The sequence below is a fragment of the Hippoglossus hippoglossus genome, chromosome 19, assembly GCF_009819705.1.
Source record: "Hippoglossus hippoglossus isolate fHipHip1 chromosome 19, fHipHip1.pri, whole genome shotgun sequence".
NCBI lineage: Eukaryota > Metazoa > Chordata > Actinopteri > Pleuronectiformes > Pleuronectidae > Hippoglossus > Hippoglossus hippoglossus.
The window spans coordinates 5,370,575-5,387,953 of record NC_047169.1 but is presented as its reverse complement, the minus strand read 5'-3'; the positions used below and the strand labels follow the sequence as shown (position 1 = coordinate 5,387,953).

Sequence of the window (17,379 nt, the reverse complement as noted above, 5' to 3'; positions counted from 1 at the left end):
GAAAAATGCATAAAGTGCGATGGTTTGCTCACATGAATATATGTGGAATAGAGGTGACTATTTCTACTACTGCGTGTGCAGAAATCGTGAAAGGAATGCTCAAACAATGAGATTACAGGAACTCATAGGTGGGGTCACAAGATTACCCCTTCCTGTTTAATGTGGGCTATAATGTTTTTATACTCCTTACAGCTCCAGTCCAAATGTTCTCGAGTGGAGAGTCTTTCTTGGCCAGCGACTTGTGGGCAGTTCTGAAGAGTTTGAGATGTCTGTGGGTGTTGTGAAGATTATACTGAGCAAATTTACAGGCTCTAACATTGCTGTACTACAGCTCGAGAAACCCGTCAGCTACATAGATTATATCCAGCCTGTGTGTCTGGATGACAACAATGACAGATCCTTCCCCGTTGGTAGTCGATGCTGGGTGCCAGGCTGGGGGAAGGGCAGTAAGAATGGAGGTGAGGATCCTTCAAGCTATGTTACCCTGCTCAGACTTGGTATTAACATCCATCCTGAGTGATCCAATCACAAGTGGTCAGCACGCACCCAAATGCGTCCTGAGATCTGATCAGGCAGACCACGTTGGGAGATGATCTTGGATGCATGGGGCCTCATTATTTTTGCTGTGTGATGACAAATGTGTGGTTTGTCGAGACGCTTCACACAAGTGCATTGACAGAAAGCATGAATGCAAAAGCACGAGTACAAAAGCCACAGCACGAATGCTAAAGCACTTGTGATCAGTCCTCTCAGAACAGATGTTAACACCAGGTCTGAATAGGGCCTGGTTTTAATGGGATTTTAAGTTGTAACTGACATGAGTCAGGCTTCATGATGTGTAAGACATTGTTGGGACATGGTATTTGTGAAACAAAGTTCGGCCTACATGTGCAGTCAAAAGCCTGAAGCCGCATGTCCCTTTGTTCTGCAGAAATCCAGACCCTCCAGAACTCAGTCTCCCAGGGGGCCTCAATGTCACACAGAGGTGTGAAAACCAACAGGAGACACAAGTTTCAACTCCTATTGGTCACTCTGGGCCCCATGACCTGTGAGGTCACCGGGCCAATATAAGGCCTGTTCCCCCTTTCTTCAGTCTTTTCCATGCGACCCGTCCAGGGGAGAGGTTTGGCTACTCCAGCTCACATCTTCTCTTTCCATTCACCTCTTCGAGAGGAGCACACCGCTCCTTCCACGAATTCTCTCAGATGAGAAGGGCGACGGTCCAGCTCACTCTTTCAACTCAAATCAACTTCATGGAGGAGAGTTGCAGCTTCCAGCTCATCTCACCAAGGAAACCTCCTCGCAATCCAAGCTCTACCAACCTCTCTGCAGGAGAACGTCAACCAGCAACTGAGCTGCACAGCCCAACAGAACCACGAAGGCAGGAGCCACACAACCAGCAAGACGATTTCACAGAACTTCGAACAGCACAGCAACTTCTTTTTTCCCCTTTCCACGGACGGGTAACACAACTGGGCTTAATAATTATACTAGGCTAAGCAAAGACTGTTTATTCGATTCCTTGTGATGTTTATAAGTTTGATTTGTGTTGTGATATTTTGGTTACAAGTTATTTGAAAGTTAATGTTAGGTAACTTTAATCAATTAAAGTTATTATTTAATATAAATATTGTTAATATTAACTATCAATATTTTATTTTGATAACCAAATTTATTGAATGCCGAAAGGCACACCATTTTATGTTATCACGTTTAATGCATTATTGCACAACAACATATACTGAAAATTCACAAAAACTGTATTCTTGTGTTTTTAAGGTGCTGACAAAGCTGGCTCAAGTCTGCGAGACCTTGAAACTCAAGTGGTAAACTGTGGGAGCGTTTCTGATTCAGACAACATTTGCACTTATGCCATAGAGGTAAAAACTAAAAGTTTCCCATCCACCTGAGTTTCTGAAATCGAATTGCTCTTCTCATCAGGGAAGAAGGTTTCAGATCAGGACCTGACTGATGTTGAATTCTCTTTTTCTCTTTGCAGGGGGATCAGGGCGGCCCTCTGCTCTGCAAATCAGACTCCTCTTGGTTCCAGGCGGCCGTTGTCACAATGAGTGGGAATAAATCCGTGCGGGCAGATATTCAGTCATTTGCCAAAACCTCAAGATTCGGGTCATTCTTAAAGGAGACAGTTGGTGATATGCCATCTCCTGCAACGTCTACAACAGCAAATGCAGCAGAAAAAGCATTTTCCTTGTTCTTTAGTTTTGCTGTCGTTATTACCTCCATGTTCCTGTTGTAATGATGTGGTATTTGTTGAAGCTGCGTGAAATAGTCCAATACTGTAAATGCACTGACAATACTCAGGTCAAACAAAAGAGAATACACCATGAGGCACTTCCAATCAAATGTTTATATACCTAACAGAAGGTATTTTACTGTAAGAAATCTGTAGACAAATTGTACTGCAAAATGCGAATTTTTTCAAAATGTGTTAATCCAGCTGAATGAGGTAGAGTATTTATTCTCTGTTCCATCAAACCATGCCTATTTTCTTTGAGTCACATTATAAAAGTCATATTGAGTCATGAAATAACTATTAATGAAGCATAAAACAAATGTTTATTTACGTTCATTCAGAAAAAAAAGCAATTCAGTTTAGCAAGAGAAGCTGCTCCTAAGCATATTTTAATGTAGCAGTTTTGATGATAAGCAGAAGCCAGCAGATCCAAGTGCATTGTGTTTTTTTCACTTCCACCTAAAAAACACAAAGGAACACAGATAGTTTGCAGGAATAATAAACAAATTGGTGCGGCTTGATTGATGTAAGAGGACTGTTGGGGCTTGGCAGTGGTATATGTCCTCTACCATTCTAGTGCCAGTGATGTTTATTGTTCTGGTGTGGCTGCAGCTTCATTAGCCCCTGGTTCTGCTGCTTCTTCTGCCTCATTCATCATTTCTTTGTATTTACTCTTGAAAAATCCAGCCTGAGAGAAGAAAAGAAAGAAAGTGACATTAAAACATTTCGATCCTGCATTAAAGCTGCTTCATACATGAAGGGAAAGAAGAGAATAACTGCTGAATAGTTCAAAAATGAAAGGATAGTGTTCATTTACTTTTATTGGGGGTGGAACACCGTTCATTGACTCCATAAGGCTGTATAATAAACTAAAATAATGTATATATTTCGAGAGTCTCACCTTATACAGGCCAGCAGTGAGTAGAGCCAGCAGAGCTAACCCTCCCAGCGATCCCCCGACGATTTCTTTGGTGAAATCTGGTTGTGGATAGACTTCTATCTTGGCTTCAATCTGAGACATGAAATGACATGAAGGTGGATCAAAATCAAGCTTATTAGAAAGACAAGTAAAATAAATACAATGTGGAATCACCTTGTGAATCGGAGGCTTGTTATTAGACCCCGTAGAAAAGAAGATGTACTGGTTTGTGTCGTACTCCAGAGTAGCCGTGCTGGTCAAGAGGAATTTTGCAGAGTCGAGTCCAATCTGTTTAAAAAATGAAAGACTTCGTGATGAGAACGACGTTACCTTTGGTGACGTTCAATTTCTTTAGTAAATTACTGTAATTTTACCACTTTAGAATGAGCATCAGTTGTAAAATACTTCAAAATGCATGTTACAATGTGACACATGCACATCAGTTACCTGCTCTATCCATCCTGAACTGATGTTGGCAGAGATTTTGTACTTTTTACTCTCCAGTCTTCCCATGAACCTACTGCACCTGAACACTCTGCACCTGGCTACAGAGCAGTCCTGTGGGTGAGGAAGAGATGACAGAAGTTGTAATACTGTGTTAGTACTTCAATCCCCAATTGTAGATAGTATACTCACCACTACATTATTCTCCTTTATCATAGCAACAAAGTCTGTGACAGTACGTTCTTCGTCTGCTTCTCTTCGGCAGTCTGGAATCTGGAATAGAACAGGTTTGCGTCAGTTTAACAGACGACAAGATGTGGTTCTCATGTGACCACGTCCCTCCCGTTCTTGAGGCTGCAACAGCGACATGAGAGACTTTTCTGGGATCAGTAACGTCACCTGCAAACTGCTCGAATCCACCCAGATGTCTTTATCGCCGAGCTTGACAGGCACCTTGATCACCACCGTGAAGTTCAGCGCCCTGATGTTGTTTGTGACCTGTCAGAAGAGGAGAAAAGGAAAGGATTGATCTGAAGAGGCTGAGCAAGCATCAGGATCCAGATGATGAACAAGTTATTAAACTCAGCCAAGATGATTATGTTTTCATCAGGGTTTGTTTGATATTTAGAAGGATTTAAAAGAGAAAGAAACTTGGTGAAAGGATCCATTAAATCTTGATGTGTATACTTTTTTAATCTTTAAAATTGCAATATTTTCTACATTTTCCTTATTTTCATGGATCTTGAAACTAAACCAGGCACGTTTAGGGGGCTGATATTGATGAGCGTGTGTAATTTGGTGCAGATCTAGTTAAAACATCTAGGATCTAGTGAATTTAAATTTGGTTTGATAAGGGGACAGTTGGGCCTCGGCGAAGGATATGATCATGTGAGGAGATACTTTACCACAATTGACTGCTTGTGAGGTTTCAGCACATCGTTCTTTCCAGATGTGAAGTTGTTGTAGCTGAGGCAGCTGAAACAGATGTTTTAATTTCAGGTAATAGAGTGTACACTTTGAAATTATTAATATTTTAATGTGATTTCTTTGACTAACACAGGAAATAAAAACACCAAACCTTTCAATTGTGACCAAAATGATGTACTTCACGTCCAACCATTTCATTTGGTAAAGTTCACTTGAAGTGGAATGTTCCTGATTCTCACTAAAAGAGAGAAGTGAAATTAACTCTGCGAATTATGTATTAGTGATGTAATATGAATATTAAACATTATAGACAGGCACAGTACCTGGAAGCATTTGCAGAGATAAAAATCTTCCTGTCAAATCGTCTGTTGCTTTCGATCCCATAGGAGACGGTGAACAAAGCCTGTAATGAAAGAGGGGTGAGATTGTCTCTGCGTTTTGCTGCAGCAATGGGAAGAGATGCCTGTTTACAAATAACACAAACCTCAGTGTCGCTCTTGAAAATGGGGTTGTTAATAGTGCAGGTTGTCATTCCTCGTGATAAGCCATTTTCACTGTCCAAGGAGTTGCACTCGATTCTTCCCTTCATTAAAAGGCAATCAATGAAACAACAGCACATTTAAAGCTGAATTGCTGTGTGAGCGGTAGACTGTATCTGTAAATCAGCAATGTGTCTCCACTTCCTCCCGTGAATGAGCCTTAAATACCCTGAACCTAAAAGTAAGGGTGCTGCCATCTTGATATTTTGGCATAATTTTGAGAATAGCCAGTCTCCGTAGTTTAGATGTTTTGTTGTGAATCAAGACCGATACACATGGTCAAGAAATCCATTATAACAGACCAGATGCTAATGGTTTACAGCTAATTTTTGCTCAATGCTAGATATGTATATGTAAAATGGAGCCTTGTCCGTATTCTGCATTCATTTAATCTTTATTTCGTTTTTGTGCACATCTTCTGAAGGTTTATGGATATTGATAAAACAGACAAAATGGAGCAGTACCACCGGTAATCATAGGGGGCAATGTAGCCAATCGTTTAAGCGAGACAGGACATGAGGAAGACATTTCAGCAATGGCGGAACTTTGTGAGGAGAGACTTGAAACTCTTGATTCGGTGCTGCCCTCTAGTGGATGTACAGCTTAACAACCATACCAATGTAAACGACGCATTGGAAGTATGTCGGCAGTGACCGTTAAACGAATGAGCCCTTACCTGCAAACCTGTGAACTTCCTGTAGGAGAGCCCAGCTGGGTACGTAAGTTTCACGTAGCTGTTGTAGGAGTCTTCGTCTCGGTTCTCCACTGATACTGTGACATCCAACAGTTCATCAATGTCCACCTTCAACTCTGAGGAGCTGACAGAGAAAAGGGAAGGTGAAGGCACAGAAAAACAACAATCTAATAGTCTCCTTTTGTGCTAGCAGCTCGGTGAGGCTGCACTTTATAGCGATCCCCTCAGCTAGATGCTCACAGTCTACTATGCCAGACATGTTCTTGTAGAGAAGAGAAATGTAACCTTGCCCACACCCATAGGTTGGGCTTCACTTTTGGTTCTCACCTGTTGAAGTTGAAATCCACTTTCAGGTTATCTACACACTTGTTGTCAGTGCCACAGTTGATCTCAAATTTCAACTGTGGAAGAGAGCATGAAGAAAAACATGACAATGACAAGAATTCATAAAAGTTCAAATTAAAGCTGTTCACTTACTCACTCTGTTCAGTTAAATCGACATTTATTGCAAGTTTGTTTAAAGGTCACTTACAGAATGATAAGTGGTAGTTTGAGCCTGCTGGGCCAGACTTGGTTTAAGGTTTGTAGTAGAGGGAATACCGTCAAAGGTGAATCTGAGCTCATTTCTAAGTGCATTGAGAGCATCCTGAGGACAAGCCTGCGAGAGGAGGGCACAGTTGGGAAATACCGTTAGTTTGAACTCCGTGAGTTTGTTTTGTTTTGTTTTTCAGACGGAAACCTCTTTGGGTTGTGATATAATCTGATGTTTACAACTCACCTGAATAAAGAATTTCACTGGGAAGCATTTTGGCCTTCGTAAGTCAACTTCAATTGACCCGGTCTTCTCTCGTTGTTTGTCCTTGATGTAAGCTCTGTTGTTTGGGACCTTGCGGGTGGCATCCAGTGTTAAAGTATAATTGATCTTTGCTCCAGCTGGAATGAATGACGGTTGAATCTACATATTACTCATGTACACGGACATGTATGTCAACAGATAGACACTGGCTCTGTGGTTCAAGAAAAGTGAGAGGAATGAGTAACCTGTGGAAACTGTAGAAAGTTTGGTCATGGTAAAGCAGATTTCAGCTGTGTTCTCCAGTGGGTTCTGGCAGTTTGGGTTTTTTGTAGGGACCTGGTTTGGGTTGAACGACATCGTAGCCTCTACCATTACCACAGGCTTTGACCTGGAAATGGATAGAGCAGGAAAAAATGAGGACCACCACGTTTTCATAGCATCAAATCAACAAAATATTAAAAACGAACACTTGGAAAAACATCAGTGTGATAAGATCTACCGAATAATGTGAGAAAACATTATTTGACGTGCACTCTGACTGTTTAATTTGGGCCATGTCCTATCAACGAACATGGAGAACGAGGTGAACTACTTTCAAGAGAAAAATAAATCTGATTGACAAGAGCTGTGACACTGTTGAGACAAAAAAAGGTTTGTAAACTTTTCATGTAAAGGTTTTTGACATATACTGCATCCAGCCACCAGGTGGTAATCAAGAAGCTTTGGCTTCACTTTTGGGAGCTAACAAACCTTCCATCTATACAGTCTATGCTATAAATTATATTTTTGTATTATGATAAACTTATAAATTATAAGTTTACAAATTAACAAAAGCAGTAGGTTAACAAAGGACTGTAATAATGACAGACAGTAGAATCTTGTACAAACCTGAGTAAGACAACTGTGCCCTTTGACCCCACTGCTAAGTCAGGCAGACTGTCGCCACTGCGGTCAAAAGACGAGTCACTGATTGACATACCGAAGAACCTAAGTTGTTGCCGGACTTCAGAGGCAGCAATTTTCTGTGGAATTTAAGTGTTTTAGATAAAACATGTTAATCTATCGAAAAGAATTAGGCCTCACAGACTGAATTTGTTACAGTCCCACTTAATTCCCCTTAAACTCTTCTTTGTTCTTCATAATAACATATTCAAAAGGTTTGACATGAAAAAATTCCCCTCACGGCCTTGAAACAACTTAACTCTATACCTTATGGCCCAGGCCCTGCCCCCAATATCCCAACCCTCACAGCGCCACCTGCAGGTGAAGAGCCTTTTTCAGCTGCTTGGCCACACCCACAAGTTGACAGTATTGGTTTCTTAGGTTTGTGACATCACAAACCCCGGCTGTATCCATATTTTTCTAACTGGCATTTGTTTACTGCAGCTTTATGGTGGAAAAACTCTTGTCTTTGATCATGTCAAACCCTGACATATGAATATGTTTTTATGATTTTCACCCGAGGGGGACATTGACATTTTTTTTGAGCCTAGTCACCTGTGAGTAAGTCGAACTGACTCTGCTTCCTCCTTCGCCGTGGAATATGTAGATGCTGCCTTGACCACCGTTCTCCAGAGGTGCACCAACTGCCACCTCCCTGAGGTCATCTGCGTTGAGATCAGGCAGCACAGCGAGAGAAGAGCCAAACCTCGCCTGGTCGGACTCATCCCCTCTCAGCACTAACGGAGATTCGAAGTGACACTCGACCATCTGTTCAAAATATATGGAGGAGAGTCAACGTTTGCCTGGATGTTAAGAAAAAAAATTTAATTTAATGGCACTAGAAGAAATGGTCACTTACCAAATGAGCTAAACCGCAAACGTAAACTCTTCCCTCTCTATCAGCTTCCTTGTACATAGGGGCAGATATGAGGATTAGGTCAGTGTATCCGTCATCGTTCACATCCATGGCACGAACCTCTGCCCCAAAATATCCACCAGTCTGAAACTGTTTAAGAAACAAGAAGAAAACAAGACTGTTTATTCCAGATCTATGTACACGTTTATTGTCTATATATCCGATCAGAAACCACGCACCTGCCATGGGAAGGGATCAATCTTTTGATTGATCCGTCCACGAACTGCCATCACAAGTCCTCTGTGTTGATATCTCGGAGCGCCAACAATTGTCAATTGGCCTTGTCTGGTTCTAGCGGTAGTCATGGAGTAACCTGAAATTTAAGAGTCAAAGCAAATAAATCAAAACATCCAAAGGTTTAGCTACACTTGACAAAAGAGTCATTTATAAAAACTAACTAACTTTAGTAGTGGGTGTAGTGTTTTTCTTTTCTTTGAAGGGTTTCTAATTTACCTTTAAATGTAACTTTGGTGATTTTTGGAGCTTCATGTATGACATGTGAACATGTTTTACTCACATGACCCTTGCATGTACAGTACTTTCTGACTCCTTGTTTTTCATTTGCCTTTTTACCTTTTTTTGCTCAATTCGTGTCGTTAGCGTTGGAGGGAGGGTTACAGTAGAAAAGTACTAATCACGTGTGTATTAGTTTGTTATTACTGTAAAATCTTACCCAGATAACTGTCTTGTAACATGAACAAAGGCTCATATGAAATCAGCTTCTGGCCTGATAATGTGTATTCCATGTAGCCTCCTTTCCACTGGTTGGCGCCAACAGTGCCCATTTGAATTCCCTGTAATTCAGAACCACAATCAGCCCACAAAAGCGAAAGTTAAATGCATTATAGAGTCAAAACATGTCGCCTGTGTGTAGCCTTTCTATCACAAAGGCAGGTGTCGGTGTCTTTGATTATTATTACCCCTGGCACATAAGCCACACTGAATCCCGCCTGAGCCATTTCCATTTTCAGTGTCTCTCCAGTGGACTGAGATCCTGAAACAGCAAAAGAAATGAGCACTGAGCTGAATCCCACAGTTACATACCCGCTGTTGTTGAATGGATTTACAGTGGCAAGCTCGTATAAACAAGTTCAACTTATTATAATATAATTATTATTTCAGTGTTTGAAAACATAACATAAGAACTGGATGTGCCATGTGTCATGAAAGGAGCCCAATAAACAACATCAACGCTAATATTTGTCAACTGAGAATGTAAATTTGATTTTAAGCTGTAAGTTTACATCCGTACCCTCAATAGAGAAGATTTTGTCCTGCAAATTCTTCGTTATTGCATCAAGTGCGTCAAAGCTCTCTACTCGAAACACGTGATTTGTCGAGAGCGAAGATGCAATAGAGTCCAGTTCCTTTTTCGCCCTTGTGGAATCGAACGCTCCCCCCACCTAGAGGCATGTTGAGAAAATAGTTTTAATGCTGTTCAAGTTGAGTTGATTTTTTTACTCGTTCATAGATAGTTTATCCACCTGCACTCATCACGAAACCAGAGTTAAAAAGTAAGGTATTGATTTAAACAAATTCAGAGAAGGTAAATAAGAGAGTAATTCATTGAATACAAAAATAACAAAGTATGAAAAGATATATCTGTAAAAAAGACAAATTAAGAGGGAGATTAATAAGTAAAATTCAATGAAAAGTCTGACTAAAAAGGTAGGTCTTGAGTTTGATATCCACATAAATAGGTTTAAGAGATTTTTAAACCAATAAACTTTTTTCAAAATCAATTCTGAAGGCAGCAAGAGCAGAGATTTAAAAAATTGGTGTTAATGAGATGTGGTGAAGGATTGTAAACTTCTTATTTATGAACTTTCACTTAAAATCCACAGGGTAGTATCATGTAACTGTATGTCTGCATGTATGGTAAAAACACAAACAATGCCTTTTTTGGAAAACACATTTTGCTCATTGGAATGAACTGAACTTACCCCAATAGCAAATCGAACAATCTTTGCATTCTCAGCTAAGCTTATTGCATTTGGCAAGTTATGGCTGTCAGTAGATTCTCCATCAGTAATGACGATCAGGATCTTCTTCACGTTTGGTCTAGAACCTCCTGCTGATGTGAAAACATTTTGGCTGCCAAAACAAAAACAATATCATTTCAATACACGTTTGTCCAGTTCTTTGGTCAATAACATAACATAACAATTTCATCTCTTGGAAATCTGCATTTTATTTATGTTTGGAAAATATGTTCATTATGCAACTGACTTCATTTCCCACATTTAGCTTTACCATTTATCCAAGAATATAAATCTAAATATTTTTATGTAGGGCTGGAAAATTAAACAATATCAATAATTATTGCAATATAATTTCCATCAATAGCAATATAACAAATGTTCAGTCACTATATTGCTTATACATTGTGCAAATTGAGGAGGTATAACACATACGTTGAAAAATGTTTTGTTGTTTATCAAGTTTGTTTAAAACCACAACCCTCTCTTAGGAGCAAAAAACTGTTTTTACTCTTAACAGAAATTAAAATGTGACATTTATTGTGATAATTATCGATATTGATGTGGAAAGTTTGGTATAAGTTTTGGTCATATTGTCAAGCCCTATTTTTATGTCTAGCTCAGTTTGGGGTTTGTCTCGTCCACAACACGGTAGACAAACTACACACACAACACCACAAACTACACCCTCAAAAGTGTGTTAACTGCTACTGTGTCAAAAATTAAACCACCATTTCATATACATTATCACATCAGCACCTACACCACATATTGGATGGATCTAGCTGTGTTAGTTCCGTGGCCTTTTTGTCTTATTCCATTGATTTCCGACTCCCATTGTCCAGATGAGAAAAAGTCACGAAAGTTCAATTCAACAGTGACATCATAAGAGAACTGGACAACAGCAAACTGCAAAGAGAGAAGAAGAAGAAGAAGAAGAAAAATAATATCTAACAGTCATGGAGGCAGTGACAAACTGTAGAATTTGATCTTTCAGTGAATTCTCTGAGTGTGTGCAATAGTTTAAGTGGCAGTGGGAACATCGTCCTGGGAACATACCTGTGTATCTTTTCCCACAAATGGGCGTACCAGTGTTTTCACAAAATTCTTCATTGTTTTAAAATCTCCAGGGAATACGCTGCCTGAACCATCCAAGAGAAAAGCAATATCTGCTTCGGCTCTGCACTCTGTCAAAGACACGGGCCAGAATCTGAATCATTTGTTAAAATCCACATAGCACATCTTTGACAAAAATCTATTTGATGTGTACTTTGTCCTGTCTGTTAACATGGAGGAGGCAGGGTTTATGAGCTACACTGCAGCCATCTAGTCCGCCCCTCTGAACGTCATTTCCAACAGCTAAGCAAACTGATGTTGGGCCATGGTTTTTTGTGAAACCACACTTCGGCCTACATGTGCCATCAAAGCCTGAAGCAGCATGGCCCTCTAGGACTCAGTCTCCCAGGGGCCATCAAAAACCAGAGCAAGGAACTCAGTCTCCCAGAGGGCATCAACTTCACACAGAGGGGTGAAAACCCCCCCAGGGACACAGGTTTCAACTCCCATTGGTCACTCTGGACCCCATGACCTGTGAGGTCACCGGGCCAATATAAGCCTGTTTCTACACTCCCTCTACGGAGAGAAGGCTGTCGAGCCTCTTCTGCCTCTTCCTACGATCCTTCCACAGGAGGGAAGGCTGTCGAGCCTCTTCTCCAGCTCACATCTTCTTTTCCCATCCAACTCTTCGAGAGGAGTACAAAGGTGCAGCTTCCAGCTCATCTCACCAAGGAAACCTCCTCGCCATCCAAGCTCACCCTAACCCTAACCCTATCAACCCTTCAAGCAGCGACTCGATGTCCTGCTTGAAAACTTCAACCAGCAACTGAGCTACACAGCTCAACAGAAACCAGCAAGACGACACAAAACTGCGAACTGCACAGCAACTTCCTTTTCCCCCTTTCCGCGGACGGGTCGTAAACATTCCAATAGGTGGGGGAAGGGTGTTATCTCTTTGGCCAGCCACCATCTTGAAAGCACGCTGACTCACACAGACACACACACATGTATACACACATACCTATCTTTGTTTAGCAATTAGACCGTTAGTAATTTGTGTTTTTATACTTTATTATATTCATAATAAATGTTTTCTTTCACAAATGTTTTTCATTAATGTTGCATAAGTGAATTTTGCCAACCTCTACACTGTCAAGAACTCCATATCCTTCAACTTAGCTTACTATCTATATGGTAATTTTGGTTATAGTTATTGATTTAATTGTTAATCAGAGTTCCAAATTTGTAGTTAGAACCTTTATGAGACTTTATTCAATAAATTGGCTATCTTTTCCCTTCCTTTGAAGGGTGGTGCCCCGAGGTAACTTTAATCAATTAAAGTTATTATTTAATATTAATAATACAATATTAATATTTTATATTTTATTTTGATAACCAAATTTATTGAACGCCGAAAGGCACACCATTTTATGGTATCACGTTTAATGCATTATGGCACAACACTGAGACTATTTGACTTAAACTACTCTCACTTCAAATAAGATAAAAAATAATCTAATAAAAAGCAAGAAAACATTGGTGAGCATGAATAAATGTTCAGGAGGAAAAGTTTACAATGTTTTGAATGAAGAACTCTTCACTTAAATAACACCACGGATGGGGAATGTGTTTCTGTTCTGCTTCGTCGTGGACGTTTTCAGCGATGTTGGCTGATTCTTCACTTTCTTCCATGTTGTCACTCCTCGTCTCGGCCAAATGTGCCGTGCCTCCTCTTTGCGGTTGAGTCTCCCTCTCTTGTCTGTTTTGTCTTGATACGTCTTTTTTTTACGCCGTGTTACGTACGTCATGAGTGATATTGCACTGATAGATATACAACAAGGAGTCATCTTTTCTGTGTTATGTCTATTGAGGTTGAAATCTGAAGGTCTCCAGAAGGTCGGCGGTTCGATCCAAGTCTTCCCTGCATTCCAAAGTGTCCTTGGACAAGATACGGATACTGAAACCCTCATAGAAAGAGTCCTGCCCATAGATGCACTGTATGAATGTCTGTGCATAAACTTTACTGTAAAGCGCTTTGAGTGGTCATGTATATAAGAACACAGACATAATTCCCCACAAATAAATTAAGACAGTAGAAAGTACGGATATTTGTATTAAACCCTAATACAAATAACCCTAACCCTAAAGTCAAAAGTCATCAGAAAAAAACCACTCAACTAAAGTACAGATGCTTGAAAGATCAACATAAGTACAGTGACATAGTACTTGTACTTTTTCTTGAGTAGTGGCAATATCAGCAGGTAATTCCCACCGTTACCTGTATCATGGGACATTTTCACAAACTCACCTGGAGAGGACGGCGGCACCGCGGATCCAAACCGATCAAACTGGTCGATCTGGAAGCATGCGCCGCTGTACATGGTGATACTTTTGCAATCCTTTGGGATGGTTGGGCCACATGCCTGAAAAGAAACGAGATCATATCATCCTGATTGAATTAGCGGACTATTTGATTGTGTAGTCGCCCCTTAAAACAACCGTTTTTCAAGCTGCAAGGCGATAAGAAAGTGATAAGAAGTGAACATATCAAATGTTTAATTGGACTTTTGACTGATCTCTATATTGATTTTAACTATGTTCTGGAAATCTGTGAAGTTTAACCACTCACCATAGTGTTTCGTGAGATGGGGTCATTCGTCATTGTCAAACCAAGGGACATGTTGACTGCAAATTCTGGCACTGAATAGAAAACATTGAACACTTGTGTTACGATGATCATATGATACGAATGCTTGGTGTCAAAATACCTGTTTCTGGTCTTTCTCTGGAGACGTTAACAGCCGCCTACCTTCAAATGGCAGACTTCTGCAGGTTGTAGTGCACTTGTATATTTTCCCCCTTCCCAATTGTGAATACTGTTCAAGGGGAGCGCTGATGAGCACGCTGAGGAAATAAAACCCAGAGAAATATGTAACAGAATCAGTCTCGTCAGCGCCGTGCAGCTGTTTTCTTCTATCAAGAAATGCCATTTGTTATTGCAGCTGTGAGGCGTGCGACTGACTTACTCTGACTGTCTTTGCACCACCTGGTAGCCAAACCCTGCGGCACTGTTGTCCCAGGACTTCCAAGCCACGGGGTCGATATTGAAACATAGAGCCGTATTCAACACTGAGAAACGAGAAATGATAAGATCAGAATCATATTTGATGAAGTGTTATAACAACTTTAAAACTCATCAGAATTTTTGTCTCTAGGAAAATCTATAGACTCCATGTGTGGCATTCAGTTTGTGTTTGGTTTACAATGGTGTGAACTGAGGGTTACCACATTGTCTGTTTGGATAACACCACTAGGGGGCACCAAAGTCAGAGCATTTCAAACTCTAGACTCACTTAAATTTAAGAAGGACTTCCTCAAACAGTGAAGTTAGAAAACTATGTGTTCATCCCACCTGGTTTATCTGCTGTGAAGATTCTTCATAAAATGAAACTGAGTTTGTGTTTTTTTACTGTTCACGTCTGTGACAGATGTTTGTAAGAACTTGCAGGTAGATATAGTGGCTCTAAACGATAATTAATTTAAACATTAATGAGACAGCTACTACCTCTTTGTTAACTTCTGAGTAATTTGTAACAGCAGAAACTGTTTTTCACCATCAAATACTGATAGTGTTGTGCTTCACATGGAAACAAGCACGACTTCCTTCTATACGTGCTATTATTGTACATTGAGGGATTTTTTGTTGTGAAGTCTGCCTTCTTTTTCCTTTTTTGGATTCTCCAAAAATGGTCAACATGATACGAACTCTTCAACCGTCTGACAAATGATTTTCTCATGGTGAACAGCAGGAGAACAGATAACGTTGAACCTCATGTGTCTGATGTCTGTGACTTTAATGCTATTTTGGTATCTTGTATGTTTTGAACATCATGTGTATATTTGCATAAATCTTGCATAAAAGTAAAAACCTGAGGTTCTGCTTTTTCTTGTCACCAGTGCTGCTTTGTATTGCTTTTCATTGCTTCTGACACTCTTGGTTGTATTTTAAGCCATTTAATAAAACCAGCTTTATACTAACTTACACTGGGTAAACACATATAAGCACACACATAGCACAAAATAGATGTGGGAGATAGATAAGTAGAATGTTTCACAAGTCATTTAGTAAACGCACATTATGATGACTTTTTATAGCTTTAATAGCTTTTTTGCAGCCAGCTTCTTTTATGGTCAATTTAAATGTAAAACACCATTTTAATTCAGGATGTCTGCCTCTAAAGATTGAGGAGTCAGGGGTGAGCAATGTCTCCAGTCTCCTCTCTGCACAGGACGAGCAGATATAGATAATAACTGGGTGGGTCCATGATAGTTTAGCCTCTTCTCATGTGTTCTTGTGATTATTTTCCAGATTCTTGCCGACCTGATCTATTCATGTAGCACATGCACGCAGGTCATTTGAATGATAGATGCTGTTAAACAAACACAATGAATCTAAATGGTCAAAACGATGTATCTACCAGTATGAGCAGTTGAAATGGGATCAATATGGAGACTGGGGTCTGTCTGGGGTGTGGTCTATATTTTCTAAATATTGTTATTATTGTTCATTCATCCTTTAGCTCTGGTGGTTTTTAAAACAAGGCAAATACTAGCATTTCTGCAGGAACACTTTAAATGTCACTAAACAAAATAGATTACATTGTTACTGCCTCACAAATATATAGGAAAACTTTTTCTACATCTGTAGGGATGGTGTATTATTTTATTAAAAAAAAAGGACAATGTAAGAGAAAAACCTGCAAGTTTTCTTACCTGACATGAATACTGCAGCAGCAAATATCCAGGCCATTGTGTTATCCTGTCGGAAAAATGCATAAAGTGCGATGGTTTGCTCACATGAATGTATGTGGAAGAGAGGTGACTATTTCTACTACTGCGTGTGCAGAAATCGTGAAAGGACTGCTTAAAAGTTGAGGTTAGAGGAACTCGAAGTAGGTGGGGTCACAATACTAACCCTTTCTGTTTAATGTGGGTTATAGTCACAATATGTCATCACTTGCAGGTAGCACAAGTATCTTTTAATTATGATTCAATACATTAAGAACATGTTTTAAAAAGATACCAGTAGAATAAAACCTTAACTTCAGCTCTTGTTGGCTGTTGTGGCACTTTTTGCTGGAAAAGGGGAAGTGGATGCAGACACAGATGTGAAGGAGTTTTATTTATACCAAAAAATCAAAAAGTCACTTAAAATTCAAGGTTACATCCACAGCAGTAAGAAAACATTAGGATTTATTTCTATAGTGTGGTGGAAAATTCCACTGACCAGGTGTCTCACTGCTGTGATACTGTCTACCTGACAAGATGGAACCCTTATTTGGCGGTGTCTCACTGCTATGACCTTGATAAACAGGGTGTATGCCCTTATTCGGTGATGTTTTCTTCCAACTGCTGCAGCAGATAGACACAGATGATGATTTCATGTCTTTTTTTCATATTAAGTTTTATGAAACGCCTCTTTGTATAAGTTCTGGCTTTTGTGAACTTCCACTTTGAGCACCCGTGCTTGTTGTGTAACCTCTGCAGAGCTTACTATTAAAAAGACTCAAAGGCACTATGAGCGGGGAGAGTCAATATCTGTTGACTTTATTGCCTCAGAGAGAAAGGTTATGTTTTCGTTTATTTGTTTATTGTCTGTTAGGGTTATGCAAAAAAACTGCTCAACGGATTACCATAAAACTCTGGTGGGTCAAGAAGGAATCCATAAAATGTTGGTGTGGATATGGATCAGGGGGCGAGATACAGCATTTTTCAACATTTTCATTGATTCCTCACTCATTTTCTTGATGATGAAAATAAGGCATCTTTAAGGGAATTGATCACTATGAATGTGTGATGTATATTTAAAATTTAAGGAAACACGTAAAGGGAAAAGGAATTAGCTGACTGAAT

The 17,379-nt window shown here is 39.9% G+C and overlaps 1 protein-coding gene across 1 annotated transcript; it reads right to left on the bottom strand.

Moving 5' to 3' along the window:
- Positions 1–2,574: 2,574 nt before the first annotated feature.
- On the bottom strand, positions 2,575–16,419 carry LOC117752788 (integrin alpha-M-like). Its single transcript, XM_034570408.1, has 31 exons — positions 16,240–16,419; positions 14,493–14,595; positions 14,276–14,370; positions 14,096–14,166; positions 13,775–13,889; positions 11,470–11,597; positions 11,174–11,319; positions 10,375–10,525; positions 9,684–9,834; positions 9,352–9,425; positions 9,105–9,225; positions 8,611–8,744; positions 8,375–8,521; positions 8,071–8,283; positions 7,462–7,595; positions 6,819–6,961; positions 6,556–6,710; positions 6,310–6,435; positions 6,105–6,178; positions 5,760–5,901; positions 5,029–5,127; positions 4,868–4,947; positions 4,696–4,782; positions 4,523–4,592; positions 4,017–4,115; positions 3,810–3,890; positions 3,621–3,731; positions 3,348–3,461; positions 3,156–3,266; positions 2,842–2,942; positions 2,575–2,713 (listed from the first exon to the last, which is right to left on the bottom strand). Exons 1-30 carry the CDS (start codon positions 16,274–16,276, stop codon positions 2,844–2,846), a joined length of 3,411 nt encoding a protein of 1,136 aa, XP_034426299.1. The 5' UTR covers positions 16,277–16,419; the 3' UTR covers positions 2,575–2,713; positions 2,842–2,843.
- Positions 16,420–17,379: the final 960 nt, after the last annotated feature.

Coding starts and splice junctions, on each gene's coding strand:
- LOC117752788 (XM_034570408.1), bottom strand. CDS start 16,276: ATGGCCTGGATATTTGCTGCTGCAGTATTCATGTCAG. Junction 5,128..5,759: donor GGAAGTTCACAGGTTTGCAG/GTAAGGGCTCAT, acceptor CTTTTAATGAAG/GGAAGAATCGAGTGCAACTC. Junction 3,732..3,809: donor TAAAGGAGAATAATGTAGTG/GTGAGTATACTA, acceptor CCTCACCCACAG/GACTGCTCTGTAGCCAGGTG.